Source organism: Lytechinus variegatus, chromosome 7 (genome assembly GCF_018143015.1).
Source record: "Lytechinus variegatus isolate NC3 chromosome 7, Lvar_3.0, whole genome shotgun sequence".
Taxonomy (NCBI): Eukaryota; Metazoa; Echinodermata; class Echinoidea; order Temnopleuroida; family Toxopneustidae; genus Lytechinus; species Lytechinus variegatus.
Genome location: NC_054746.1, coordinates 42,937,470 through 42,963,400, shown reverse-complemented (window position 1 = coordinate 42,963,400; position 25,931 = coordinate 42,937,470). Strand labels below are relative to the sequence as shown.

Below are 25,931 nucleotides of genomic sequence, written 5' to 3'. Positions count from 1 at the left end.
GCATGTGATCATTAATGTGATGTCATGTCCACTTTCCATTTTTTTATTACATAAAATCTTTGTTATTTTGTATTTTCAAAAATATGTGTATAACCTGTCTCTCTTGTAACAAATTAGGTTGCAGCTATGATCATTTTGCACATTAATTCAATCAAGTTATTCCTATTTTTAAATTCTTGGGGAACAAATTTGAAAAAATACATAATTTCATATCATAAAATACAAAAGAACAAGTGGAGATATGACGTCATCACATTCATTGCATATCCATGAAGATGTGCATAGAGCCTTTTCACTGAAGTAACGCAAAGTTTTTAAATATCATGTTGTTATTCTTTGTCTGATTTTGATAAAATTTTCATTGTTTTACTTATCTGTTTAAATCATTATTTTCAGTCTGAAGTATCCCTGTAATTACAATATATAAATAGTTGAAATATTTATTTAAAAATGCCCTAATTACCTATTTTTTACATTCTTAAAAACAAATAAATATAAATGTGCTCACTTGTAGTAGATATGTGCTGAATGTCTGCATAAAATTAAAACTGGAAACAGCTTTTTTGTTGAAAAAAAAATAAAACAGACATCGACTGTGCATTGATTTATTGATTTTAAGTTCTAGAATCTAGAAGCTAAATTAAGACCAAAAATCCTGGCATCATAGTGGCAGTTTTATGTATCATTTTCTTGTTATGTTTAATTTACTTTTCATTTTTATACAATGTAATACAAAAGGGGGTAAATAATCAGAATTTTCAATTAAATTCTTCACTTATACTTTATACTTGATTGCAGTACTTAACACTTGTTCAAATAAAAAATAATTCTGAGAAGTATATTACAATACATTTACTCCATTTTGTTATGTTTTTATCGCAGTGTCGATGCGGCTAGCACAAATGATAATTGTTTTATCTCGATTCTCTTTTTTTCAAGATTTCACTTATTTCAATCACATAACCTAAATATTTCATTGAATTACGTATATACCACAAAAATAGCAAAGAGCACTTAATGAATTCAAATACTAATATAAATGAAATAAATATGAATATAGATAAATATAAATATATATATATGTATGAAAAATATATCATCTTTGCTCTGGCAAGATATACATTCATTTTTTTTTCAAGATTTTTTTTTGTTTCAGTCAGGTAGGCCACTTGATGAAAACACACCAGTTGAAACAACCCAGGATTATGCTTCCAATGAAGAATTCTGAAAGTGTCAAAATGCTTCTTTAAAGCTAATTACAGAAAAATCAATTTGGGGGCATAACTAAATAATAATTAGTGCTCTTTTCTAAGACTGTAATAGTCAATATAGAGGGCTGTAGAAAGGAGAGTCTTATCATATTGTATGTATACTGAAGCACTCTGAATTTTGAAGATTCTGAAAAGATGTAATGTATACCCTTATCTCTGATATTTAAATCATCGAAGTTCCTCTGGAAAAAAATGAGAAAGAAAATGAGAGGAAGCAGTGTCCTGGGTAGTTGTGCTTCTTAAATGGTGTTACCTATTTGGGGTAGAGGTTCAAGGTTGTTTGAGATAAGGTTAGCCGGATCAGAGCACCATTGAAATATCTCCTCACTGATGAACTGGAAACTTTCCTTGTTATGTTTCTTATATGATGCCTGGGAAAAGGGATTTAAAAAAACGAGGATTAAACGAATGTGTTCACATCTACTTCAGAACGACATACACTGATAGTGATTTATGATATTGGCAATTCAGTAATAATCTTTATCAACATCAAGATTGTAATCATCAAGGTGCTTGAATTTCTCAGTGGTAATCTTGGTATAGACTAATGATATTATCAGGTATGTTGCCCAAAAGGTTTTGAGGGTTCTTTTTTTTCCTTTTTAAATGTGGTCAATCTCCAAAATATTGAAGAAAAAATATATAGGAGTCACAAAAATTACTAGCTTTATGTAGTTAATTAGCATTTGGCATAACATAAACTATATGATTGAGAATGTGAAAATGTTGAAAATTACCTGAAGCTTTGCAGTCTTTGATTCAAGGACCTTTTCCACTATTTTTCTTGCTACCTTGGTCATGGATAGTTCACTGTAGCTTGTCACTGTCTGCAGGTGTAAACTCCATACAGTCTCTCCACAGCTATTCACTCTGTATGGATTCTTTTTCTCATTGTTAGATAGGTGATGGGATCTTCGAATTGTGAGGGATAAGAAGATAGCAGCGGCGGCCCATATTGATGGGCGTGAGTCCATGGAATGGAGCAATGGTAAGGTAAGATCCACCAGGTAGTTACACATGAAGACCAGCTTTAGATCAACAAGAAAAGAAGAAAGGACAAACTATATATCAACAAATACCAGAACTTACAAATCAATTAATTTCAATTATGTTCAACTAATGAGCAAATAGGAATCCATATTTTACTCCTTGTATGAGGGAAGGAATTATGGAACCAACTGTTTTTACAAGTTTGATTGATTTTACTATTGATTTAGATTTAGTATTATTCCCTTTTTCTCATTAGTACCTGCTCAATACTGATCTTGTATGATATATCTCATAAAGAAAAAAAACAATGAAATGAAAAAAAAAGGGAAAAAAAGGAGCAATGAACAGTCGAGTCCAGTGCAGCCAAACGAATACTATGGGGGGGGGGGGGGGAATTCAATGTTTAAAAGATGCCATGAGATTACCGTCTCATCCTCAATATCAGCAAGGGTGAAAAAAAGAGGCAGAAAATCAACAGCTGTGGGGAAAAAGAGACTGTATTCCAAAGTGTGTAATATTCGTGGTTCCATCTTCAGTAATTCACTCTCTTTGTAGCAACTGGCACACAACATGCAAAGAGTAGACACCTATGGAAAAAACAGACAAGCATGATAAAATTGGATAAGCATCAAAAGCAATAACATGTATTGTTTTTGTCCATCATCACCTGAAATGTGATAACTTGGTTACACATAGCCATTATGTTTTAGAAATTAACCGTGGTGGATTTCAGGCCTGGTGGATTTAACAACATCTTTCTATCTAGCCTGTATATCAGTATCTTAAATGAAAATGATGAAATGTGCCAATAATATTGTATGTTTGTGTGGATTTTTTTTCAAAACAGAAATCTGCCTAAAGCAATCCATGTACTTTCATAGTCCATTTTTTATGTCCACTTTCTCGATTTTGAAGCTACTTTAACTGATATCCTAGTAGTCTTGTTTTCTCTTTGGCTATCATTTCACTTTTGTCTTTTATCAATTCACACTCTATAGTTTCTTAAAAACTTGTATTTGTACAGGTTGAATATACTTACACTGGGAACGTACACATCCTCGTACTTAGATGCTACAAACAGACATGTGATTCCTACGAGCTGAAGCGAATGTACAGAGATATCCCGCTCCATTGCGTATGCATCTATCAAGGCAACCGCCAAGTGTAACGTTGCATTCTCAAGTTCAAGATGAGCCTGAAATGAAAGACCTGCTTTAATGACCACCTGTATGAAAGGAGCACCTTTGGAATAAAGACCACCAGTTTGTTTTTCCTTTTAAATCTGTATTATTGGAACCTGATTATGAACCCCTTGGATGGCCATTAAAGCAATGCAGGAGGATGGCCGCACAAAATGATTTCTAGGACAACTGGCGATCATCTCCTTTGTATAAAATGTTCTTTCAGGATTACTCTCAGTCACTTCATTCATTTCCTCTAATCTCCCCCCTCATTTTTTTCCAAAAAATATGTAGCAGGTCGCCCACGGCCCACTGAGGCACAGACCCTGATTTCCTGATATATTTGTTAGCTCTATAATTCACAATACTACATAATATTCTGCATACACTATGTTTTTCACAGGTTCACATTTTTAACCATAGAGATATCTGTGTCTATTATGAATTCCAAGTTCCACCCTGATCTACATCCAAAAATGTATATAAATCATAATCATTAGAAATATCCAAGAGAGCAAACATTAATTACAAGTAAATAAGGTATGTTTCCTAATTTACAACGCAGTTCTGATGATACACCAAAAAACTATCACTGAATTTACTATGGAAGCTTAAAAGTGCCACCCAGATGTTCAGATAATCTTATTATGTCTACATCCCTAGGAAAAAAATAGCCAGATGACGAGATCTCGGATCTCGCAATGTTTACATCCTGTGGGAGAGATGATGACACGAAAAATTCTTGGATCTCATCATATCTACATCCTGTTGGGAGAGATGGATCTCGTCATGTCTACATCGTTTAGAAGAGATGATCAGATGACATGATCATGGATCCGAGATCTGATCATCTCTCCCACAGGATGTATATACATGACGAGATCCAAGATCTTGTCATCTCGTCATCTTTTTCAAGGATTTTAGACATGACGAGATGATTATCTGAACATCTGGGTGGCACTTTTTAGCTTCCATAATATTTACTACCCGTTAATACAGAGAATCTACTAACTTGTACATCTGTAAGCCAATCTATCAATACTTCACGATGTAACGGCTGTACAGAAGATCGACTGGCTTCTCTGCTCATATCAAGCAATGTTTCTCTATCCTGAATTCAGATGAAAATATATGTACATATTTCGTCACCAATTAATTGTCATTTTGTGGAATGGTAATTGTATTAGGACCATGTAAGTAAGACTGATCAATAGCGATATTATACATTCATTAGGTCTGGGGCGGCTCCCCTGGCAAAAGAGCTGGATCCGCCCTTGTATATAGTCCATTATTATTCTGTTGACATCCACTTTCTACTCAACAAAATCAGTTCAAGTGAAAGGATTACCGCTATAGAATTTACCAGAATTTTACGACTTCGAATTTCAATTTTAAAACATCTCGCTCGCTACGTTTGCTTGCAGAGTAATTAAATCTATATTCTACCAAAAAGAAACCCCTCAACGGTTTGCTTAGTTTGATTATCGAGAAAAACAGCTATCTCAGGCAAAACGTATAATCTGATGAGATAACGTTTGCACCCAATTGCCTAATTTTGAAATATAAGATCCTTTTTACCCCCCCCCCCACGGAAGGTCTTAAAAATTTGTTTAACGCAGGCAGACGTACAACGTAAATAATGTTACAGTCACTCTTTTCTTGCATCATTATCAACTGGGTGTGCCATAAATCACATTGCCGCCCTTGACAAAACCTCTACAACCTTGAACATCTCTACAACGATTTGACTTTTCTTGAAATATTTAATCTTCTATTTCAAGTTTGAGTAATTCCATTTTGACAGGTATTTTATGAAGATTCTGGAGAAACCTTCGTAATGGCCCGAATCAGGTATTTTTTTTTAATTTAGAGAATAGAGAGTACTTTATATATTTATTGATTCAATAATCATCGTTGAATTCAACTGGGGTTAGTCATTTTTTTAGATTTAAAAATCAATGTATATATGCCTAATAAGACTGTTGGTAGGTAGCCAACTCCAATTCACAATTATATTATTTATTAAATGTATATAACGATCAACTTCTACATCTATCAGATCTAAACTAGCCATCTGGCACGTTCCCCAACTTAAGTAATTTTGCTTTTACAAAAACGTTTACCTAGCGTTTTATTTCGCCAGTTGTCAAGTTTGCTCGTACCTGCTAATAGCCTATGACTAAAACGTCGGGAAAAAATATATGTAATTCTTACCTTTAGATATGCAACAATATCCTCATGGTAGTCGTAATCTTGCCCAGAATGGTCGAAGAACTTGTCGACATTTTTCTGTCGCATCAGGAAGGCCATCTCATCATCGCTGATTTGCACTTAAATAGAGAAGAATACAAAATCTATATTCATATACATCATCATTATCACCACCACCATCATCATCTCAATAAATCATGATTCTTCTATATTCAGAAAAAAAATCACATACTATTCAACAAGGGTGGATGTTCAGTGCTGCTCGGTTCATTTTTGTCAGCGTAATAAACAATATTCAATAATGACAAGACATTTTTGAAAAAAATTGAAACCACAAAAAAATGGAGAGGGGTTGCAGTGGTCGAACTAGGATTTCGTTAATTATGTCAGTGTCGATCGGAAATTGTTTTAATTGTGTTTGATTATTTTTGACAAGAAATTCTTTTTTTTGTCTCTCCGGTGATTTTTTGTTTTGGTTCCTTTCTCTTTTTCACCTTTCTTATTTGCTTTTCTTTTTTCTCTCTCTGTCTTTGTCTTTTACTTCATATTTTGCATTTTGAATTTTTCTTCATACTTTGTTCTTTTTATCGAACTCCTGAGGGGGCAGCTCCATCAAGAGCACTACTTTTCCTTTTCACAATCCTTATAAGTATTGCTATTATCACCATCACAGTCTTAGACGGAATAAACATTGTCATCTTCATCACTGTCATCAACATTGTCAGCATACATTTATACTTTCTTGTTGTTGCTATCCTGAACAATATCATTGTGAAATACATTTACCTGTCGGCACTCCATTTGATTTGACCCTTTTGCGCTCTCTCCGAACTTGTCCTTTGGCATGTTTAGCTACAGTCACCTTCTTCCTTGCAACTTGTCTTGTTCTATTCTCCTTGTCCACCGTCTTGTCCACGTCATGTTTGTAGACCCTGCCACTAACACGTGGTCTTAATACTCTTGTAGGCCGATCCATCATCAAACCTCTTCCTTGATATCTTCAGCAGATTGGCGGTTAACTGTGGTATATTGCAAATCAAACACAATCAGAGCATATTTTTATTATTTTTATTTGTTACATAATCATAGACCTGACTATAAGATTGCATGATTTCCACGATTTGTTTAGACTAGGACCGGAAAATGCTATGATACTTAATTACTGCCAAAGATATTGAATTCGGATTCCTTTTTAATCATAATTTACTATACCCTTACACTGTTTACAAATGATCAACTAAAATGCCTTTCCCCCCAATGGTTTGGTAATATCATTAAAATGTTCCAAAAACTCACATCCTCACTGGCAAATGAAGAGCGCTAAGATCACGCGATCTGTATGAAACGATCACAGACACAATGAAGCTCCAACGCGAAGTGCTTTCCGCATGCAGCGTCCCGTGTCGTCAGCCGGAATTTAGATAACGCACTGTGATTGGCTGGCGAGATGGGACCACGTGATATACAACAAAGAGCGCCGTTTTATTCTCAATAGAAAAAAATGCTAAGTACTCGATGTTCATTTGACCGAGGACGCCACAATGGAGCGGTAATTTTGCAAGGACAATACACAAACTGCCGTAAGGATGTAAGAATTGAATACGATAAAATCCCAAGGTAGACCACTCTAGTCACATAGTACAGATTTTTGAAGCTAAATGATTTTGCAATTATTGCATAACAAGCAACGTACGCAGTTAGGATTACAAATCTCAGTTCACTAAACGAACAATGACACAGGCCTAGGCCTGTATCTCGTCGATGGCCCAGAGCAGGAATAGGAAGGAGCTAGCTGCAACCAAGAAGATTTAAATCATACCCAGTCCTATCCCACCCTATGCAAACACGTTCCTTCATACCAATGCAGGCTTTTTAACCATAGGCTCGGGTCCCGGATCCAGGAAGGGGGTTCGAAACACCGCGGCGCTCGCATTTTCTGATTAATGACTTACATAATGACGCTTTAAACTTTCCGTTTAGATGTCAATATACAAAAAAGTGTTCGCGTTTCGAGCTTTGATTATTTTGTTTGGTGAGATACCCATCTTGTTCAAGATTTATTACAAGTGGTAAAGATAATTATTCAACACTTTTCATTTTTAAATTATAAATATTTTTATCTCGCGCTACGCGCTCTCAAAATTTGATTTGTGAGATACATGCTCTTCATGATTTTAGGTCCCCTTTTCAAGTCTGAATATCAGGTCACACTTCGCTATCACAATATTTGGGATACTTACCCTGTTCATGATTACAAAAAATGCATGCTTAAAATTTCGTGGCCTCGGGTCTAAATCTGAACTAAATTCATCTCGTGTATGGCACTTGCATTATTCATCTTTTTTTAAATACGTACATAACAAACTTTGTTATAATTATGGGTCAATGAAACTTATCGCGCTCCGCGATGGCATCTCGCATTGTTTGTTCTCAATAACATGAATAAGATAAGTACGTGGCATGATTACAAAAAGTGCTTAAAATATCCTGTTTTCAGATCTGATTTTATGTTTTAAAAAATAATAAAAAGTCAGCTCGTGCTTCTCACTCTTGTTATTTTATTTTTGAGATATGTTTCATTTTAGTTCAGATTTTTTTTTTCATTTTAGTTGAGAAATGTTCCTTATTTCAGGACAGTATACATGTATATCGAGCGCGCTATAGCGTTCGATAAAGGGCTTTCACAAAACTACTCGCGCGAATATTTGGTCACAATCAGTCAGTGACGTACCTTGGTTTTTCCAGGGGGGGGGCAAATTCGTCCGCCAAAAAAAATTGACAAGCAAAAAAAAAGTTAAAATTAGGGGCCATTTGTGGCTCGTCAGGGATCAGTTGTGAATCGTCAGGGGGGCAGTCTACCCCCACCCCCTTAGGTACGCTAGCGCAATCAGTGGTGGCACCAAGGGGGTGGGGGCACGGGGGGCATTCCCCCAGTTGGGATTTTTGCCCTCGCCCCCAGAAATTCTTAAAACAGAAGAAAAAGGAGTAATAAATATTGACATAAGCATCCTACTCGAGCTGTAATGCGTGCTGCAAAACAGTATTTTCACTTTACAAACTTTGAAAAATTTTCCATATAGCTCCCAACAAAATTAGTCGCTAACATAAATCTGTCAAGTCATTATATAAAATTCAATAGGATAACATGGTTGTTCAAGTCAATATCCGCATATTGTTCTTCTTTTGATTCGAATTTTCATTATTTGTTTTAGCGAGATACACATTCTGCATTTTCAAAATTACAAAAAGAAGTGCTGAATATCAACAGTTTCGGGCTCACACCAATTATTGTTTAGTTAGATACCGATCCTATTTATGGTAACAAAAAAGAATGCTTAGAGCGTCCAGTTATATTATCAGGATATTATCAAACAGTCCTTAGCAGGTCCCTTTTCAAGTCATAGGGCCCATATAAAAAGCGCTTCGCGCTCGATTTTGTGACATGCAAAAAAATTATGTCCCCCTCCCCAAAAAAGTTCTTTTGCTCCTACTAAAAAAATCCTGGTGCCACCTTCTTCTTCTGTTGATAGTCACTTCTAAGCTTTATTCTTATAAATCAACATAAATATATTATTATCACAGAAGCCTTATCTAAATAGTGCGAGTGCGAAGCGCGAGCTATTTTTTTTCCATGTATTTTTTTTTCTAAAATTTAAACATTCTGGGCAATGCTTGTGATCCTAAACGAGATGTGTATCGCAAATAAATAATTATTACTGCGAGCGCGATCAGAAAAAAAAGGATCTGTTAACGGTTGCTTGCAGTTAGCCATGCCCATGAAGACGTTACATATTTTGAACAATCAAATAATGCGAGCGCGAGCATAAAATTTTGACATTTTCCCTGAAGAATGGAAATTCTAAGCACTTTTTGTAATCTTAAAATGATGAACATATTACTAAACAATATTTATTGATGCGAGCGCAAAGCGCGAGCGGAAAAAAAATAGAGATTTACACCTAAAACTGGGACACTCTATTCATGTTTTGTAAATCATAAAAGGATGAGTAATCTTTCTATATTAATAATGCGTGCGCAAAGCGCGAGCAGAAAAACTTTGACGATCTGAATAATGTTTTATATAGAGAACAATTTGCGTATCTGAATAAAAATGCACGCGTGTGTTTTAGATTTTGTCCTAGAATCTGGGCATTCTAAATGTCTTATTCTATCAGGAAAATCAATAAAGTGAGCGCGAAGCGCGATCTTATAACATTTGACATTTCGATTTGGAAAGGATCAATTTAAGCTCTGTATTTCAAGCGCTTTGTAGGGAAATTGTGAGGTGGATATGGATCACACGGAGTTACAAAAAAGTTGATATGTTTCATTATTGAGTTTTGACAGAGAACCGGGACATTCTATTGACCCTATGTCTTCACATGAAAATGATAACTATCTTCCTTTATCTCTTCGTAAGCGCGAGATGAAACTAGTGTCGATATTCGATTCTGAAAAAAAGAAAATTTAATTATTAAATTAATATCTTATTTGTTAATCTGATAAGAGTAATGAGAATGCGAATTTTTTATGGCCTGAAAACTGGACATTTAAAGCAATGAATAAGATGCATGAGTTAACATATTTTCAACAATCAATGCGAGTGTAAAATCATTCGCGAGCAATTAAAAAAAAACTGTCAAGAAATGGGGATTTTAAGTAGTTTGTTATAGAATTAATATCATATACATAACTCACTAATCAACGCGAGGCGTGCAGTGCTAGCTGCAAGTTTTGACAATCTAACATAGATATTTTTAGAACTTTATGGAATACAGGAAAATAGGTACCGGATAATCAAATTTTTCGAGCGCCAGCGCGAGCAGAAATGTTCATATTCAGACCATAAAACAGACATTTTTACAGAGCACTTTTTAAAAATCAATTTGTAAATCAAACAAAATAATGAAAGTTCGATTCTGAGCTGAAATATATGTTTTGTATATTGACTTGAGAATTTGATTTTTATAGGCTCCATATTGAGCAAGATATTTAAAGGTCAAGTCCATCCCAGAAAAAAAGTTGATTTGAATAAATAGAGAAAAATTTAACAAGAATAATGCTGAAAACTTCATCAAAATCGGATGGAAAATAAGAAAATTATGACATTTTAAAGTGTCGCTTATTTTTCACAAAACAGTTCTATACTCAACTCAGTGATATGCAAATGAGAGAGTCGATGATGTCACTCACTCACTATTTGTTTTGTTTTTTATTGTTTGAATTATACAAATATATTTTTTACAGATTTGACAATAAGGACCAACCTGATTGGACCATAGTATTAAAGATTGTTAGTTCCACATGTTCAGGGAGGTATTAACAATGTTTCACTTTAAAATGAGGAGAAAATTAGAATATTTCATATTCATATAATAAAATACAAAAGAAATATTGAGTGGATGATATCATCAGTCTCCATTTGCATACCAAACAGGATGTGCATATTAAACTGTTTTGTGAAATTAATCGAAGCTTTAAAATGCCATAACTTTCTTATTTTACATTCGATTTTGATGAAATTTTCGACGTTGCTTGTTGGATTTTTTCTTTTTATTCAAATCAATTTATGTTCAAATTAAGCAAGGACGATCATTCTCCCCACTATTTTCTAAAATATGTTCCCGAAATGCATCCGTACACTGATACCCAACAAGGCAACGACAATCACCTTCCTTTAACAAAAACTTTATTTGCAAAGAATTCATTTGTCTTTTCCGGGCCTGCCTATACTGGAACTCTCTGCCTCAAAATTTTAAAGAATCCCCTAATATAAATGAACGCACTGACTGAAAAAAACTATTTTGCAATACTCGTTGCAAGCAGGTCATGCTGAATAACTGATTTATTTTATACTCGGCTTTTGTTTATATGTGTATTATATGCGCTCATATTATATACATATACATAAGTTGTTTCCTCCCCCTTTTTTTCTTCTTTCTTTCCCCCTTTTTTTTTCTTTTGCTCTGTCAAGGCAATATGGGTGCCTGGGCCCTCTCCCCCCCCCCTGGATCCGTCTATGCCTCGACTAACAATATTGTTCTTATGCCTTTATTATGTTTAAACATATGCATGTGGGTAAAAAGCGCATTTCTATTTCACACTTTTTTATATTTTTATTTTTTTTAATACTTTTTTGCTAAATGGGCCAATCCTCAACTTATTTACTCCGCTCTTTTTTTTCTTTTTTTTTTACCGTATAGGCCTACGGTACGTACAACAAACCCGCGCGAATATTACTATTTACGCGCGCTTACTCTCGATTCATATCTGATCCATCTCCCGCGCCGGCCCTGCAAATTTTGGGTTGCTGCTTTTACTTTCCTAAGCTTTTGAGGAAGATAACATCATCTCACATTATGAACAGCCACGAAAATTCGATAAATAACTCGAATTCGACGAGTACAAATTCAAAGAAAATGAGACTGGAGCCCGTCAACAAAGTCAACGTGGTATTGGGAGCTCAATGGGGCGACGAAGGGAAAGGAAAGCTGGTCGACTTGCTAGCGACAGAGGCTGATGTTGTTTGTCGATGTGCGGTAAGTTAATAACAACTGAACAAGAAATTAGAATTAACGTTAGACCAAAATTTTTAGATCTCGAGAATGTAATATAAATGCTTTTTAGACTAAAGCTTACCGCACACCTTACGATTGGTCTGCTACTCAATTTTGGATTATAAAACTTTTAAAACGGTAGAATTTGATGCTAACATGGCTAACAAATACTCAGTCAAGTTGGAATATCTTACTGTGTAATGTTCGAAATCATCGTATGAATACCAACAGTCTGACAGTATCAATGAGTATGTTCAAATCTGTGACTATGCTAATTGCCAAGTATCATCCTTAGAATAAAACTTCAGCAAATTCAATATCTACTCGAAATGACGTCATAGCAGTCGTAAGATTGGCTACGATTTGCAATCATTCAAAATGGTTAAATTAGTATTCTTTCAATTAATTTGAACCTCGAATAAAATGACAAGTTCCATTCACATTTTCAGAAAATGAGCAAAATGCGATTTGTTCCAAAATCGGATCGCGAACAGTCGTAAGGTGTGCGGTGGCCTAGTTTAAGCACGACATAATGTACATTTGCGCCTAGGCCTCGACCTAGACCAAAAGCTTCGGTCTCTGTTATGTTGGTTGTTCAGCTGAACTTCGTTGGCTGCACTCACCAAATACAGAGACCGAAATTCTAGCGCGATCTGTACAGGGGACTCAATGGCCATATGTTCATGTACTTAAGATCTGATAAAATTGGGAAGTGAATTTGTGCGACAGCCGAGGTAAGTCTCTGTTTTTGTTCCTTTTAACTTGATTTTTCTCTGTTTTTTGGCAATTAATGCCAAGAGGGAATATTAATTTGCATTTTGGTCGTGTTATCAAAATTTTTATTCATTAAAGACAAAAATTGAAGACCCCGACGGGGGGATTTTGCATTGCAAGTCCCCTAATGGTGGCTGCATGATAGCGAGCCATCTGTGTACGAGGAGAAATTTAAAAAAAAAATGTTAAAAATTACTTAAAAAACTCCTCGAAACAGATGGCTGCCAGCTGTCTAATTTACGCCAGGTATGCCGGGGCTTTTTCCACGATCAAAAACGAAGAACTTTTAACTTGAAGAAGGGATCTAATAAAGTTAACATGGTTAGGAACAAAGTCCTTGTGAAAGTTATTTAAACTGAAAAAAAGTGAAAGGAAAAGGGGCATGTAGGGTGCCAAGTTAAAGCTAAATCTGACGATTACCTTAAGTGATGTTTGTGTAGGCTCCACTTCACTACTGCTCTACACCTACCTGAACATCAAGGTATAAAACTCGCTCTGCCATGCTAGTGACAAAGGTGTCACTTTAAAGTTTATGGGGGGGGGAGGAATATAAAACTCATGCAAAAAAATGACCTGACAGTTCATTTTGACTATAACAACTCCTCCTATAAAGTTACATTTCACAAAGTTTCACTTCGTTTCCACGCTTCTGTCAGTCTCAAATTGGCTATTTAGAGCCAGTATTGGTTTCCTCACACATATTAATTCACTGCCGATTCCAAAAACATTGCAAATAGCGTATGCGCGGAAATGGCAGCTCAATTCATGAATATTCATGATGGGACTACAGATCGGGATAGTTTTGCATTTGCATCAGATATCGATCTATAGATCTACTCCTGAATATTCATGAATTCAACTGCGATTTCCACGCATGTGCAATTTGCGTTTGTGATGATATGGATTGGCAGTGAATTAATACGTTTGAGGAAACCGATATTGGCTCTAAATACCAATTTTGAGACTAATAGAAGCGTGGAAAACAAATGAAATTTTGTGATGTGTAAGATGAGTTGTTATAAATGAATTGTACACAAACATCACTTGAGGTATAGTCATGTATTGTATTACCGGACACTGTTATGATTTCAAAAGACTTTCACAGTTAAAATTCACAGAGCAATACATAGTACAAGGTTGCAAAAACAAGAACAAAAAAAAAACTTTACCTTCTTTATCTTTTAAATTACAGAAAATGATTAAAATATCATATGCTTTAACAATTGAAATATTTTCTGATGGAAATATGGGCCTGATTTGATGATTTGCAGAATTTCAATCTCGTCCGCTCATTTGATCTAATGTTGAGGTGTGGTGTATTGTAACAGTGTATTGTGGGTGATTGTTGACGACTAGTTCTAAAGGTACCCGTGCACAAGGTTTACAATGATTTGAGCTGTTCGATGATCGACAGTGCATCAATAGAACTTGATGAGCATCATACAATACAAACAAGCATATTGAAGTGCTTTGGAACATGCAGTTAAAAAGGAAAAAAACTAGTTACCAACGACAGCTCAGATTCAATGTAAAAAAAGCAAACAAAAACTTTCAAATTTAATCATGTAATATATGAAGAAAAAAATCATATAAATTCCTTCTTACATCATAATCAAGAATATCTTTGCCCATCTGGTGCGCGTCCGGAATCATGATGTAATTTGCCACGAACGAAAATAATTTTTTTCATGGAGGGGTATGCGGCAAGTGTGATGCAAAGAAAATGGTTGTCATATTCACAATTTTCATAATATTTAAAATAGCAAGTGCATATTTTTCTTGATTGTATTTCCTCTAGTTGTCATTTTTAAAGCACTGAAATAAAAGTGTCTGGCAATAGGATACACTTCCATGTCTAAGGATGGGAAAAGCCTGCCTATGGTGGGGGGGGGGGGGGTATAGCTAGCCTTGAGGATTCCGTGATATTTAGAAATATTTTTACATATACTTCTCATCATGGAGCCTTGAAATGGTTACCTTATATGCCTAAGCTAGACTTGTGAACAAGGATGAATTTCCTTTAGGAAATCCATATTTTGAGGATGAAATCGGTTTGTTTAGGTCAGGTCTCTTGATTTTATTAATTTATGAACCTTCATATGCCTAATGTGTATGAAAGGGGTTTAAAATATTTTAGTATAGATTTGAAAAATAAAAAAGGTTTTCCAGACCGATCTCCTGTAGAACCCTCGATCCATTGGTAAACACAGCAAATACAATAGGCTTGAACCGCTTCGTTATGACGTACCTTGATAAAGCGATGCTACAAAATGCTGTTTTGAAGAACAAAATATATAGATAAAAACAATTATATAACAAATGATGAAATTTGAAACTTGATTATCAATAATGATAATTTCAAGGCTCTGTGATGAAAAAGTATATATGTAAAAATATTTTTAAATATCATCACAGAGTCCTCAAGGCTAGGGTTAGGGTATATCATAAGAAGTTCTGTGAGTCCTCATAGTCAGATAGTCTCATATCAAGTTGCGTACCCCTCATGAATTGCCGTCTCTTCAGCAATCCTGGAAATGGCACTCCGAAGTCGCGAAAGGCATTGCAAACATGATTGAGGTCTTCATACTGACATTCATGACAGCTGAAATCTGAATGAATTTTTAAATGATTTAAAAAAAGATCTTTCTCATCCTCACATGGTACACCATGCAGGAGTGTGAGTGTTCAGATTTTTATCTGATTTTAGATTTTTTTTGTTTCGATTTTCAGCTTAATTTCGGCTTTTTTTTGTTTTCCCCTGTACAAAAAGTATAGGAGCTCTTTCTATTTCAGCTTTTTTCAGATCTTTTTATTTGTGACCACTCACACCCCTGATCATGAAGCAAGTGTAGGTATCTAAATATTCCAGTGGAAAAAACCGACAAAATGCAATTTTCCTGAGGGGCAGTCCCGAAGTAAAGTAGGTGCATTAACGTCACAGAGGGGACCGCAATACATATGGTTCCAACAAAACCTCTGATGGCTGTATACACTTCATTTGGTTTATATCATTGGTATTAAATGCAACAGATAAAAAAAAAAATATATATATATATAAAATTGGAATCTAGGCCGAAAAGTTTCTGAAGATTTTTGTGGGTGTTAAGTCACTTTTTGCATTCCAGGGCCCCGTCTTACAAAGAGTTACGATTGATCCAATCAATGGTAACTCTATGGAAATCCATCAGTGTCAAAATTTTTCTACAAGAAATTTGCAAAATGTCTGAGCTGTAAACATAGGAGAACACACCAAATTGTCAAGAAATTGATGAATTTATGGATATACTTCATATCTAGAATTATTTTGAACAAGCATGCATTTTATATGTTGACTTTGCTGGCTTTCCATATAGTTATGATTGATCTGATCTGATTAATCTGACTTCAAGCCGACTTCATTGAGTCATCTCACCAAAGGGCAAGGAAAGCTTACCTACACATTAAAGCTATGTTCACTTGACTTCAAGTCAACTTCATTGAAACATCTCACCATCCTCCTCAGCTGACAAGTTGAAACCAATCCTGCACCATCCAGAGATACAGCCAAGACTTTTCCGTGTGCCATCTGTGAAGAAGTGTAAGATTGCGACCCAGCCCTTTTGTGTGATCGTTGCGACTACTGGTGCCACATTGTGTGTGTGGTCATCTCGCCAGATTCTTATGATGCGTGACAAACAAGTAGAGGAGCTTTGCCTGGGTATGTTGTAAATGCACCTCAACTATAATAACATTGGATCCAGCAACTCACTGCAAGAGCTGAACCTCTCACAGTCGAATCAGTCCTCACCCTTACAGCATGACTCCAGTAATGATGATGAAACACTTTGATTCCTGTAACATCTACTCCTACTTCAAGTCCTGTGGGTAGTTGTCAACCACGAGTTCATCCGCCAACTAGAAATCATAAAAAATGTTCAAAGTAATGGTTGTCAACTGTAATGGTCTCAAGAGTAGAGGGCACATGAGTCCTCACTGGGGGTGGATCCAAAGCCCTCAACGCAGCAAGAGTTAGCCATGCAGTAAAAGTGCTACATTGTGTCTGTGTCATTGTGTCATTTTTGCAGGTAGACAGCTTGCACTTGCAAGTACAGCCGGTTAGGAACAAGTCTTTTGGTCAGGAATACCAATTCTTCCTCATGTGGGAGGTAAAAACGTCCCCCCCCCAAACCATCAAAATATCTGCTGTATTAAGCGTGCAAGGTTAATAACGATGATAAACAAAGCATTTTTTATGTGCCGTCTATCTCGTAAACTATTCCTTGGTGCAGATATAATAATCTTTGCTTGTGTGGTTGAATGGACAGATTAAAAAATATTCAAAAAAATAAGAAGAAAACAGGATTTAAAAAACTTTTGTTCTTGGTTCTGGGAATTCTTGATGGAGATTGATCCCATAGGATTGAAGAAATTGACAGGTGACATTAAAGTGATGACTTCTTCCTTGATACATACATTTAAGGTACTGTGGGATTTGCCCATTAATTTGAGCAGCCTCTTAAAAAGTTGTAGTAAAAGTTGGGGTAAAGGGTCAATAAAATTTGAGTGCCATTTTACATGCCAATCTTTAATAACAGAAATAGAATAGCAGATTAACTGATGATTCTCTGTAAAAATTAGAGTAATCAAGTCTAATATTTCTAGCACCCTCTAATGGTGAGGTTTTTATTTTTCTTTAGAAAAGATCCCCTTTTTTCATTCAAATTTTGTGATTGGATATCAGAAAACTTCAGTACAGACATACATTCTTACTTGGATTAACTTGGATGTTGAGATGTAAAGCAATATGCTTATGTGCCCCTCGTTGATTTTCTTATCTTTGGTAAGGTCTGTACTTCAGAGGATGGTTGTGCCAAAAAAATTTCAAGTCCGTATTTAAACTGATTTAAACTAGTTGCACTTACAACTGACTGAGGCAGGGAATTCCAATTATTGCAGCTCTTCAATGAGAATGAATTTTGGCAGACAGCAGATCTGCATCTCTGCTTCCTTAGATTTCTTAGTCCTCTTGTACGGGAGTCATGGATTCGTTCAAAGAATAGAGCAGCATCAACATTGTCTATCCCTCTCATAATCTTGTAGATCTGGATAACTTCTGCCCTTTGTCTTCTGTATGCCAGGGTTTGTATTCCAAGGGCTTTCAACCTGTCTGGATATTTCAGATTTCGAAGATGGGAAAGTTGCCTTGTTGCCCTTTGCTGAACTTTCTCAAGTAGGTCTTCATCCTTCTTACGTTTGGGAAACCAGACTGAGTTACAGTACTCCAATGGTTTTATAGAGCTTGAGCCAACACCTCTCATTCAGACTTGAAAAAGACCTCTTAATGATTCCAAGTTTGATATCGGCTCTCTTGACATCAGCTACATGGTCAGTAAAAGATAGAGATGGGTCAAATACTATTCCCAGGTCCTTTTCATTTTTCTATGAGGGGATTATATTCTCTCCATCCTCGCTATAAATGGTGTAGCTAAACTCTTGTCTTCTGTCTCCCATAATGCATTGTATTGCACTTATTCACATTAAATTGAAGTTGCCATTTTGTTGCCCAGTATGAGATTTCATGTAGATCATTTTTTTTAGATAGCTGGCATCACTTGAATTATCCACGATTCTATAAACCTTTGTGTCATTAGCAAACATGCGACAGAATCAGGCAAGTCATTAATGAAGCACACAAAAAGCATTGGTCCGAGGACACTGCCCGAGGAATCTTACTAGTTACTGGTTGTGACTTTGATTTCCGTGAATTAACAATAACTCTCTGACATCTTCCAGACAGGTATGCCTCTATCCATCAATGGACATTTCCTGTTATTCCATATGCTGCTAACTTGCTGAGAAGGCGTTCATGCGGAACCGTATCGAAAGCTTTACAATAGTCTAAGTAAATAATAATATAGGGTATTTATATTGCGCACATATCCACCTTGTTAGGTGCTCAAGGCGCTCCTATATTATCCAGCTAAGCTAGGCTTTCATTGCGCACACGGGTTGAGTGCAGCACACCGTGGATCAGTTTCTTGCTGAAGAAAATTACGCCATGGCTGGGATTCGAACCCACGACCCTCTGTTTCAAAGTCCGAAGACGAATCCACTGGGCCACAACAGTCAATACTATGGCCATGATCGATAGCACAAGACTTTTGATAATAAATCATTTTCTTCCAGGTTTTGAATCAATTCCTTCCACACTAGCTTCTCCATGATCTTGCAAACCACAGAGGTAAGGCTTACTGGTCTATAGTTTGCAGGGTCACTACACTTTCCTTTCTTGAAGATAGGTATGACAAATGCCTCTTTCCATACTTCCATGAGCTTTATATCTGAAGTGTCGTGGCTTACTCATTATGCAGTTCCCTCAATACTCTTGAATGAATCCCATCATGTCCTGAAATTCTCAGCTGATTCCATGCTTGGGGGGACGATACAAACAACACATGCATATAATTTTTATATGTTAATTCACAATTTATCCTGCAAAACATTTTCCATTTTCTTAATGTGAGCAGATGATATTACCTAGTTGCAAATGGGATAGTAGCATTCAGAGGAGAAGTTCTAAGTTATTGATCAACCAATTCATGACCATGAAAAACATTTCATAATCCTTTTTGTTTGAATACATGCTTGGATTATCAATATCACATGAAACCATCTTCGTTTTCAATGCTAACACAAAAACACTAGCCATACAACTTTATTAGATAAAGGAACTAAGGATCCTCACATGGAAGTAGTTCATGTGAACAATGTAATATTGATTTATTTTGCTTGCCTTTTGAGCAGTGTGTAGTGCTCTAAATACGCTTTCAGTTTTACAGGGTGTGGCAAACTTCTTTTTGTTAATCCTAAGGTTCCCCATTCATACTGAATTACATGTAGTTTCAAGTTAAGATGAGAGATTAATTTGGGAAAAGAGATTTCTCAAAACACAAGAATACCTTAAAAACTCTAGACTTAAGTATGTATTAAGTTTGATTCAGGTCATAGTTTTTAGTTGAATATGTATTCTGGGATTATCCATTCGTCTATAAATGTTGGAAGTATTCTTTCTGTTTGGGAGTTGGGGGGGGGGGTGGAAGTAATTTGTGCAGCAGTGGGTTTAATGCTCTAGACTCACTCAGTTTACAATGTTTGCAAAGTTCAATGGATTTTCGTGATATTTTATTTATTATGTTAATTGGTTGCTGAAAGAAACGCTTATTGAATGCTTTATATTGGTTTATATTTCCAATGAACCTGTTCAAAAGAGAGTATCAGATATACATGGTTCATATCAAGTGCTGTGATCAAGCTTACCATGTTGAAATCCTTCTCTGTGCATTTGCTGGAGTTGTTTAAATGTCATCTGTCAGTCATACTCAGTGTACATTATACATTGCCCTTTTGCCACAGGAGGTTTGGTGATACGGACTGAGGGGAGCGTGTCATTCATATTTAGGTCTTCAATTGGTTGCTTATTGTTGCTGAACATAGTTTATTTCTTGATTGCTACATGCATATGAAAAAGAAGAAGAAAAATCAAATATTAAAAATCACTTGAATGTAATATTTTTGGGTGTGGGGCTTGAGTTTTTAAAAAAATAATAAAATGAATATGTCATGAAAACAAAGATATTTGATTACATGTGTTTATTCACGTTATATGAGGCAGTTATGTGATGAGGGCATGTTTTTTTATTAGTGAATTAATGGGAATACATGAAAAAAGGCAGGCTCTATGTGTCATTCATGAATTCAGTTTATGGAAAATTTGATGATTTCTTTTGCTATTGTTACAAATACCTTCACGAACACTGCAAGAACAATTTTTATACATGTAGCAGTATTATGGTTTGAAATAGGTTTGTTTGGCATTCGTAAAGGTATTTGTGACCATAGCCAACCATAGGACTATTCATTTTATTCAATCTGTTTAACAATTTGTAGGATTTTCTACAATTGTGTTTTTGGTGACTCATAGGACTGAACTTTATTTTAATAATTATTTAAAAACAATTTGGTTTTGAATTTGAACTAAGATGAAGACAAAAGCTTATCAGAAATAAGACTTGCACAGCAATCAAACTAGTCATGGATGTAGTACATGCCTGGGTCTTTACATAAAAGTTCTCTAAAGAAAATGTGACAAAAAAATTCAAGGAATTGAAACAAGTCTTTGAAATTTGTGATTTTTTTATTTTTTACTTGTTTTGTCCAAACTTTCATTTTACATGGTTCTCTGAGCTCCATGCTATGAATTTTATTCTATTAAAAAAAAAAAACTTGGTGTTTCCACGCTGTTCAGACTACATTTTCTTAAACCCTGACTATAAACCACCATATGGATTTTTTTCTGGATATTTTTAAAAACTACATGTACACTATTTGCTTAGCCAGGGTTAAGAAATTTATCGTGATTCACTCCGCATGCCATCTGGACTATTGCACGTTCATGAATTCAACTTTTTTTCCAAAGTGGGTGCGCCTTCCATCTCAAAACCATGAGAAGTTTCTACATAGCAAACCACACAGTGTCCATTTAAAAAACTTTTAACTTTCCGTTGTATTTCCTGTAATTGGCTAGCCTAACGCTTAGCCCTGCTTTTTAAGGTTAGCGCACCACAGTCAGCCTATTAACCCTGGGTTATTGGTACTGTACTGTTTTGTGCTAGCTCACTTTTGTAAAATGTAGTCTGAAATTGAAGTGGGCTACAAGTGGAGCTAAAACCCTTCAAGCTCCACAATTTCCCAGGGTTATGGGAAATTACTGTAGTTTGAAAACTGTAAGAAAACTGGTAGCTTCTCAATATCTCAAACCTACAGTATGTACAGAATAATAGATCAGTCAGTTCAATGTGTACCATTGTCATTGTTATCATCAATGCTCTCAATATAAAAGAAAAAGGAAAAAAAAACACTTTTTTTGCAAGTTCTGCATGGTTGAAGGCGAATTCAAGCCTTTTGTTATATTTTCAAACTAATTCTCTGTCTTCATTGATTCTCGTTAGATTTGATTCCTCATGCCTAACAAAAAAAATCCCTGTAAACTTCATTTTATGGGATTTTAAAGAATTCATTCTACGTGTATGCCTGCCCTGTGTTGCACAAGAATACATAATAGCCTACTCTTTTGCCGTACCCCTGCATTGCTAACTTGCCTCTGACGTCATACGATTAATCTGTAAACAGGTATATTTTATTGATGCTAACGACAACGTACCAATGGGTAATTGAAGATGCCCACCCAACTTTGCAGTGATATTTTCCAAGAGCTAAACCCTCTTCCCCCGCACTCCCCCATCTTGTAGTAACACTCAGGTTCGCATGACAGATCAAATAATTTCTTCATTCACTGAGTGATGTGCAATGATTCTCCATTCTTACATGAGATCTGCTTTTAGCAGTGCCTCTAATGAGAAGTGCATTTGACTAAAAGTCACCGGAAATAAGCTGCCAGTAGATCTGAGATAAGTGGTAGGATAGGGCTTTAATAAACTAGGTCTCATTAATCTGTTGATTGGTAGGAGAGATAGGATGATGACCACTGATTGCATGGTCTGCGTCATAGTAGTAGTAGCAGTACTAGTACCAGCAATATTAGTTGCAGTAGTAGTAGTAGTAGCATGCGCATTGTGCTTTAATCAAATCAGATCGAAATTGATCTGAAAAGGAAAATCATGACGCAGTAAACATAAAATAAATCTTGCTTTCATTATAAACAATATTTCTTATTGTGACCATAGAACAATAACTTGCAAATGATAACTATTAATACAAATTTAGATCTTGATGTGAAAATTTTTTATTTCATATCCATTTTTAATGACGGACATCACAAATAACAAGTGGTAGATGCACTTGTCTAAAAAAAATCATATCATGTCAGGATTGATTTTCAAACATTGTTGCAGAAACTCTTTTCATGGTTATAATATCACCATAGAATATGAATTAACATGACAAAGCAGAGGAAATTTTGTATGATATTTATTCCCATCAATTTTAAGCTTGTTTGTGCCCAACTCCGTATTAGAATTCATGAATGGAAAATTATGTCATTAATCGCGCATGTGCAATGTGCTTCTTTATCTTGGAGCGATATTCCAACAACTTTGCTGACATTTCCAATATTTTTCGCATGGTCATTGAATGTTATTAAATCGTACTAATTTATGAATGATTTAATCCAATAATCATTTAGGTAAATTTATAGCTCTATTTGGGACATTCGTATTTATTTCGATCGAGTCGGTGCTCTGCAACTGTCCTGTGTCTAAAAATTGATTATCAATCATATCAGGATTAATTCTCGAACATCGTCATAACTCATATTCCACAAACTTTTCTCACAATTTTTATATCAGCATAGAATACCAATTCATATGACCATTCTGAAAAAATTATGTATGATATACTACCATCAATTTGGAGATCATTTTGGATTCAACTACATGACAGGCAAGTTGGTGTCTGCTAGTATAGCACTTGTCGGGCGGCAAGCACACCTGTCGTTTGGGGAGAGTGAGTGTAGTATAAAGGGGATGTAGTGTGTGTGCGAGTCTAGACTGACTGAGTTGACTGAGAATCGTTTGGATCGACTCTGCTTGATTCTGTCTTCCATATTATTTTATTTCAAACGTATATGTTGTCACGTGCAAATATCATTGTTTCAGATATTTTTGGAAGAATTCTACTTGGATACCCTTTTTTTCACATTGTTTTGTGATCATTAAAAATATGGATGATCTTTATTGCTCTGCATCCGGCCGATTGTGCAACGCTTACCTCGGCCCTCAGCGCGGTAATGACGGAGCAAACAAATTTGCTCGATTTTCCCGCCTTTAAATTTCGATGAATGGATGTTCGATCGAATTTAATCTGCTTACAAAATAAACGATATGACTTGGCCTAGTGCAAGTTATCATATGACTAACATAAGTCTCCCTCAGTGTTTATGTGTACGCAACCGAAAAACATGCTGTGACGTGTACATGTGCATCAAAAATGGACTTTCAAAACAGACCTAATGTTGATCTTATTTCTTGTGCAGGGAGGAAACAATGCTGGTCATACTGTTGTTGTAGGTGACAAGGAATATGATTTCCATCTTTTACCAAGTGGTATTATCCATCCATTCTGTACATCAGTCATAGGTATGTAACAAGATTAGGATTTCTTTATTCCAGGCTCTGTAAACAGAATACAGATCTAGTATATAAAATTGATTGTAACTTTTTGCATGGTAATCTTCATTAGACTCAATTCAGCTATTGGCATGAAATTTCAAGTAATTCAGGAAAAAAATATTTGCAAGGTAAAACTACTTCATATTAATATTTATTAATTAATAGAGATGATAATTTGTTGTAGGCTTATGTACTACCCTCTTCATGAAGAAATTTTGAAGATAAAAAGATGGTAGATATTAAAGATGGAGGAAGCTAATGTGAAAGGTTATTTGTTGATCTTTAAACAGTGAGCATCTAGGGTATGTTTTTCTCCAATGTCTCGTCCACATCCCTGTCCACCACCCCCCCCCCCCCCCTCTTTGTCTTTGACTAATATCATTTGCTTTACAATATCATCTTGTAGGTAATGGCTTAGTGGTTCACTTACCAGGGCTGTTTGAAGAGGCTGAGAAGGCTAAACTCAAAGGACTAAACGGCTGGAATGAGAGACTACGGATCTCGGATAGAGCGCATTTAGGTGAGTAGATACAAACTAGATGATACATAAAAATCAATAAAATGTGTCCTTGAACATTGAGGCAAACAAATTCTTTGGGAAATATCTGGTAATTCAATTCTTGATTTTTGTTTTTTTGCGCATTTGTATTATTCGTAGACTCCTTGAATATTAGTTGATTTATCTTTGGAACACCGAGTCCATATTGATCTAACAGTACCAGTAATTTATGAATACAAATAAAATCACACAATAGCACACCACAAACAAAATGACATTCACATTTTATCTTCACTTCATCAAAATGGATTTTCTATTTTATTTTGTAGTTTTTGATCTTCATCAACAAGTGGATGGCTTACAAGAATTGGAAAAGTCCAAGAACAAGACAAGGTAAGACCCTTAAGATCAAAAGTGTACAGAAGTATGAAATATCACAACTATACGTATAGTCATCTCTATGGCAACAAGGTATAAACAGTTTCAGAATAGCCTGAATGTCTCTGATTGCAGCCATTACAGATTACATGTACAAATCCAAGAGGTTGTCAGCCCAGTGTAGGGCATTTTATTATACACCCGTCTTCGGACGAGACGTATTATGGTATCACGCTCGGTGTCCGTCCGTTAACTTTTCCTTGTAAACGCGATAAAAATGGGTGATTTCAAGTACGGTTTTGAAATCTGGTGTTGCCAACACCAGCCACAACACTATACTTGAAATCAGGCTGGTGTTGGGATTGACCTCGGGAAATATGACATATTTCCGGCAGTTTGTGTTGAAGGCTGGTGTTGATTGTTGTCTGCTGAACCCAGCACTGTGGCTGGTGTTTACGATCTACACGCAATTTCCCCATTCACCAACCACCAGGGATTGGGAAAATCATGATTTCAAGTTTGGTGTTTGTGTTGGTGTTGGCAATCTCGTGAACAGGCGGTGAACTCGATGAAACATCCCCGTAAAATTAACTTTTACAGATGAGTACAAATCATTTGAGCTTTATATATTTTGATGAAGAATAAAGGTCTCTCCTTCAAATTCTTGAATTGATTAAGGCATTGATATTCTGTGCGATGAGAATTTAATGCATTTCTCTCTGATTTCATTTTCGTCGTCGAGACTTCTCTCGTGAAGTTGTGATTATTTAGCAGCGCAGAGGCATGACGATCCCGTTGTCATGTGCCATTGATAACACAATTGGTATCGTTCCTCTGAACCCAGCTCGGTGTTGGAGCTCGGTTCAGCGGCCTTTTTACGCTCCCAACACCAACACTGAACACCG

General features: G+C 35.7%; 2 protein-coding genes across 2 annotated transcripts in view; one reads left to right on the top strand and one right to left on the bottom strand.

Moving 5' to 3' along the window:
* Positions 1-1,084: 1,084 nt before the first annotated feature.
* Positions 1,085-7,073, bottom strand: LOC121419378 (G2/mitotic-specific cyclin S13-7-like). Its single transcript, XM_041613814.1, has 8 exons — positions 6,950-7,073; positions 6,440-6,672; positions 5,657-5,772; positions 4,455-4,553; positions 3,301-3,456; positions 2,687-2,848; positions 2,009-2,299; positions 1,085-1,642 (listed from the first exon to the last, which is right to left on the bottom strand). Exons 2-8 carry the CDS (start codon positions 6,630-6,632, stop codon positions 1,511-1,513), a joined length of 1,149 nt encoding a protein of 382 aa, XP_041469748.1. The 5' UTR covers positions 6,633-6,672; positions 6,950-7,073; the 3' UTR covers positions 1,085-1,510.
* Positions 7,074-11,920: 4,847 nt separating this feature from the next.
* LOC121419376 (adenylosuccinate synthetase isozyme 1 A-like) overlaps positions 11,921-25,931 on the top strand; it is a 33,779-nt gene continuing 19,768 nt past the window's right edge. Inside the window, exons 1-4 of the mRNA XM_041613813.1 lie at positions 11,921-12,192; positions 24,014-24,116; positions 24,556-24,669; positions 24,978-25,041. Of these exons, the coding sequence (XP_041469747.1) occupies positions 12,013-12,192; positions 24,014-24,116; positions 24,556-24,669; positions 24,978-25,041 (461 nt within the window). The 5' untranslated portion in view covers positions 11,921-12,012. The remainder of the gene's footprint in view (positions 12,193-24,013; positions 24,117-24,555; positions 24,670-24,977; positions 25,042-25,931) is intronic.

What these genes read in the sequence shown, in the direction of transcription:
- LOC121419378 (XM_041613814.1), bottom strand. Translation starts at nt 6,632, where the DNA reads ATGATGGATCGGCCTACAAGAGTATTAAGACCACGTGTTAGTGGCAGG. An exon ending in ATATTGTTGCATATCTAAAG is followed by an intron (nt 4,554 to 5,656) that starts GTAAGAATTACA and finishes ATCTGAATTCAG; the next exon opens with GATAGAGAAACATTGCTTGA. An exon ending in CAAAGACTGCAAAGCTTCAG is followed by an intron (nt 1,643 to 2,008) that starts GTAATTTTCAAC and finishes CCCTTTTCCCAG; the next exon opens with GCATCATATAAGAAACATAA.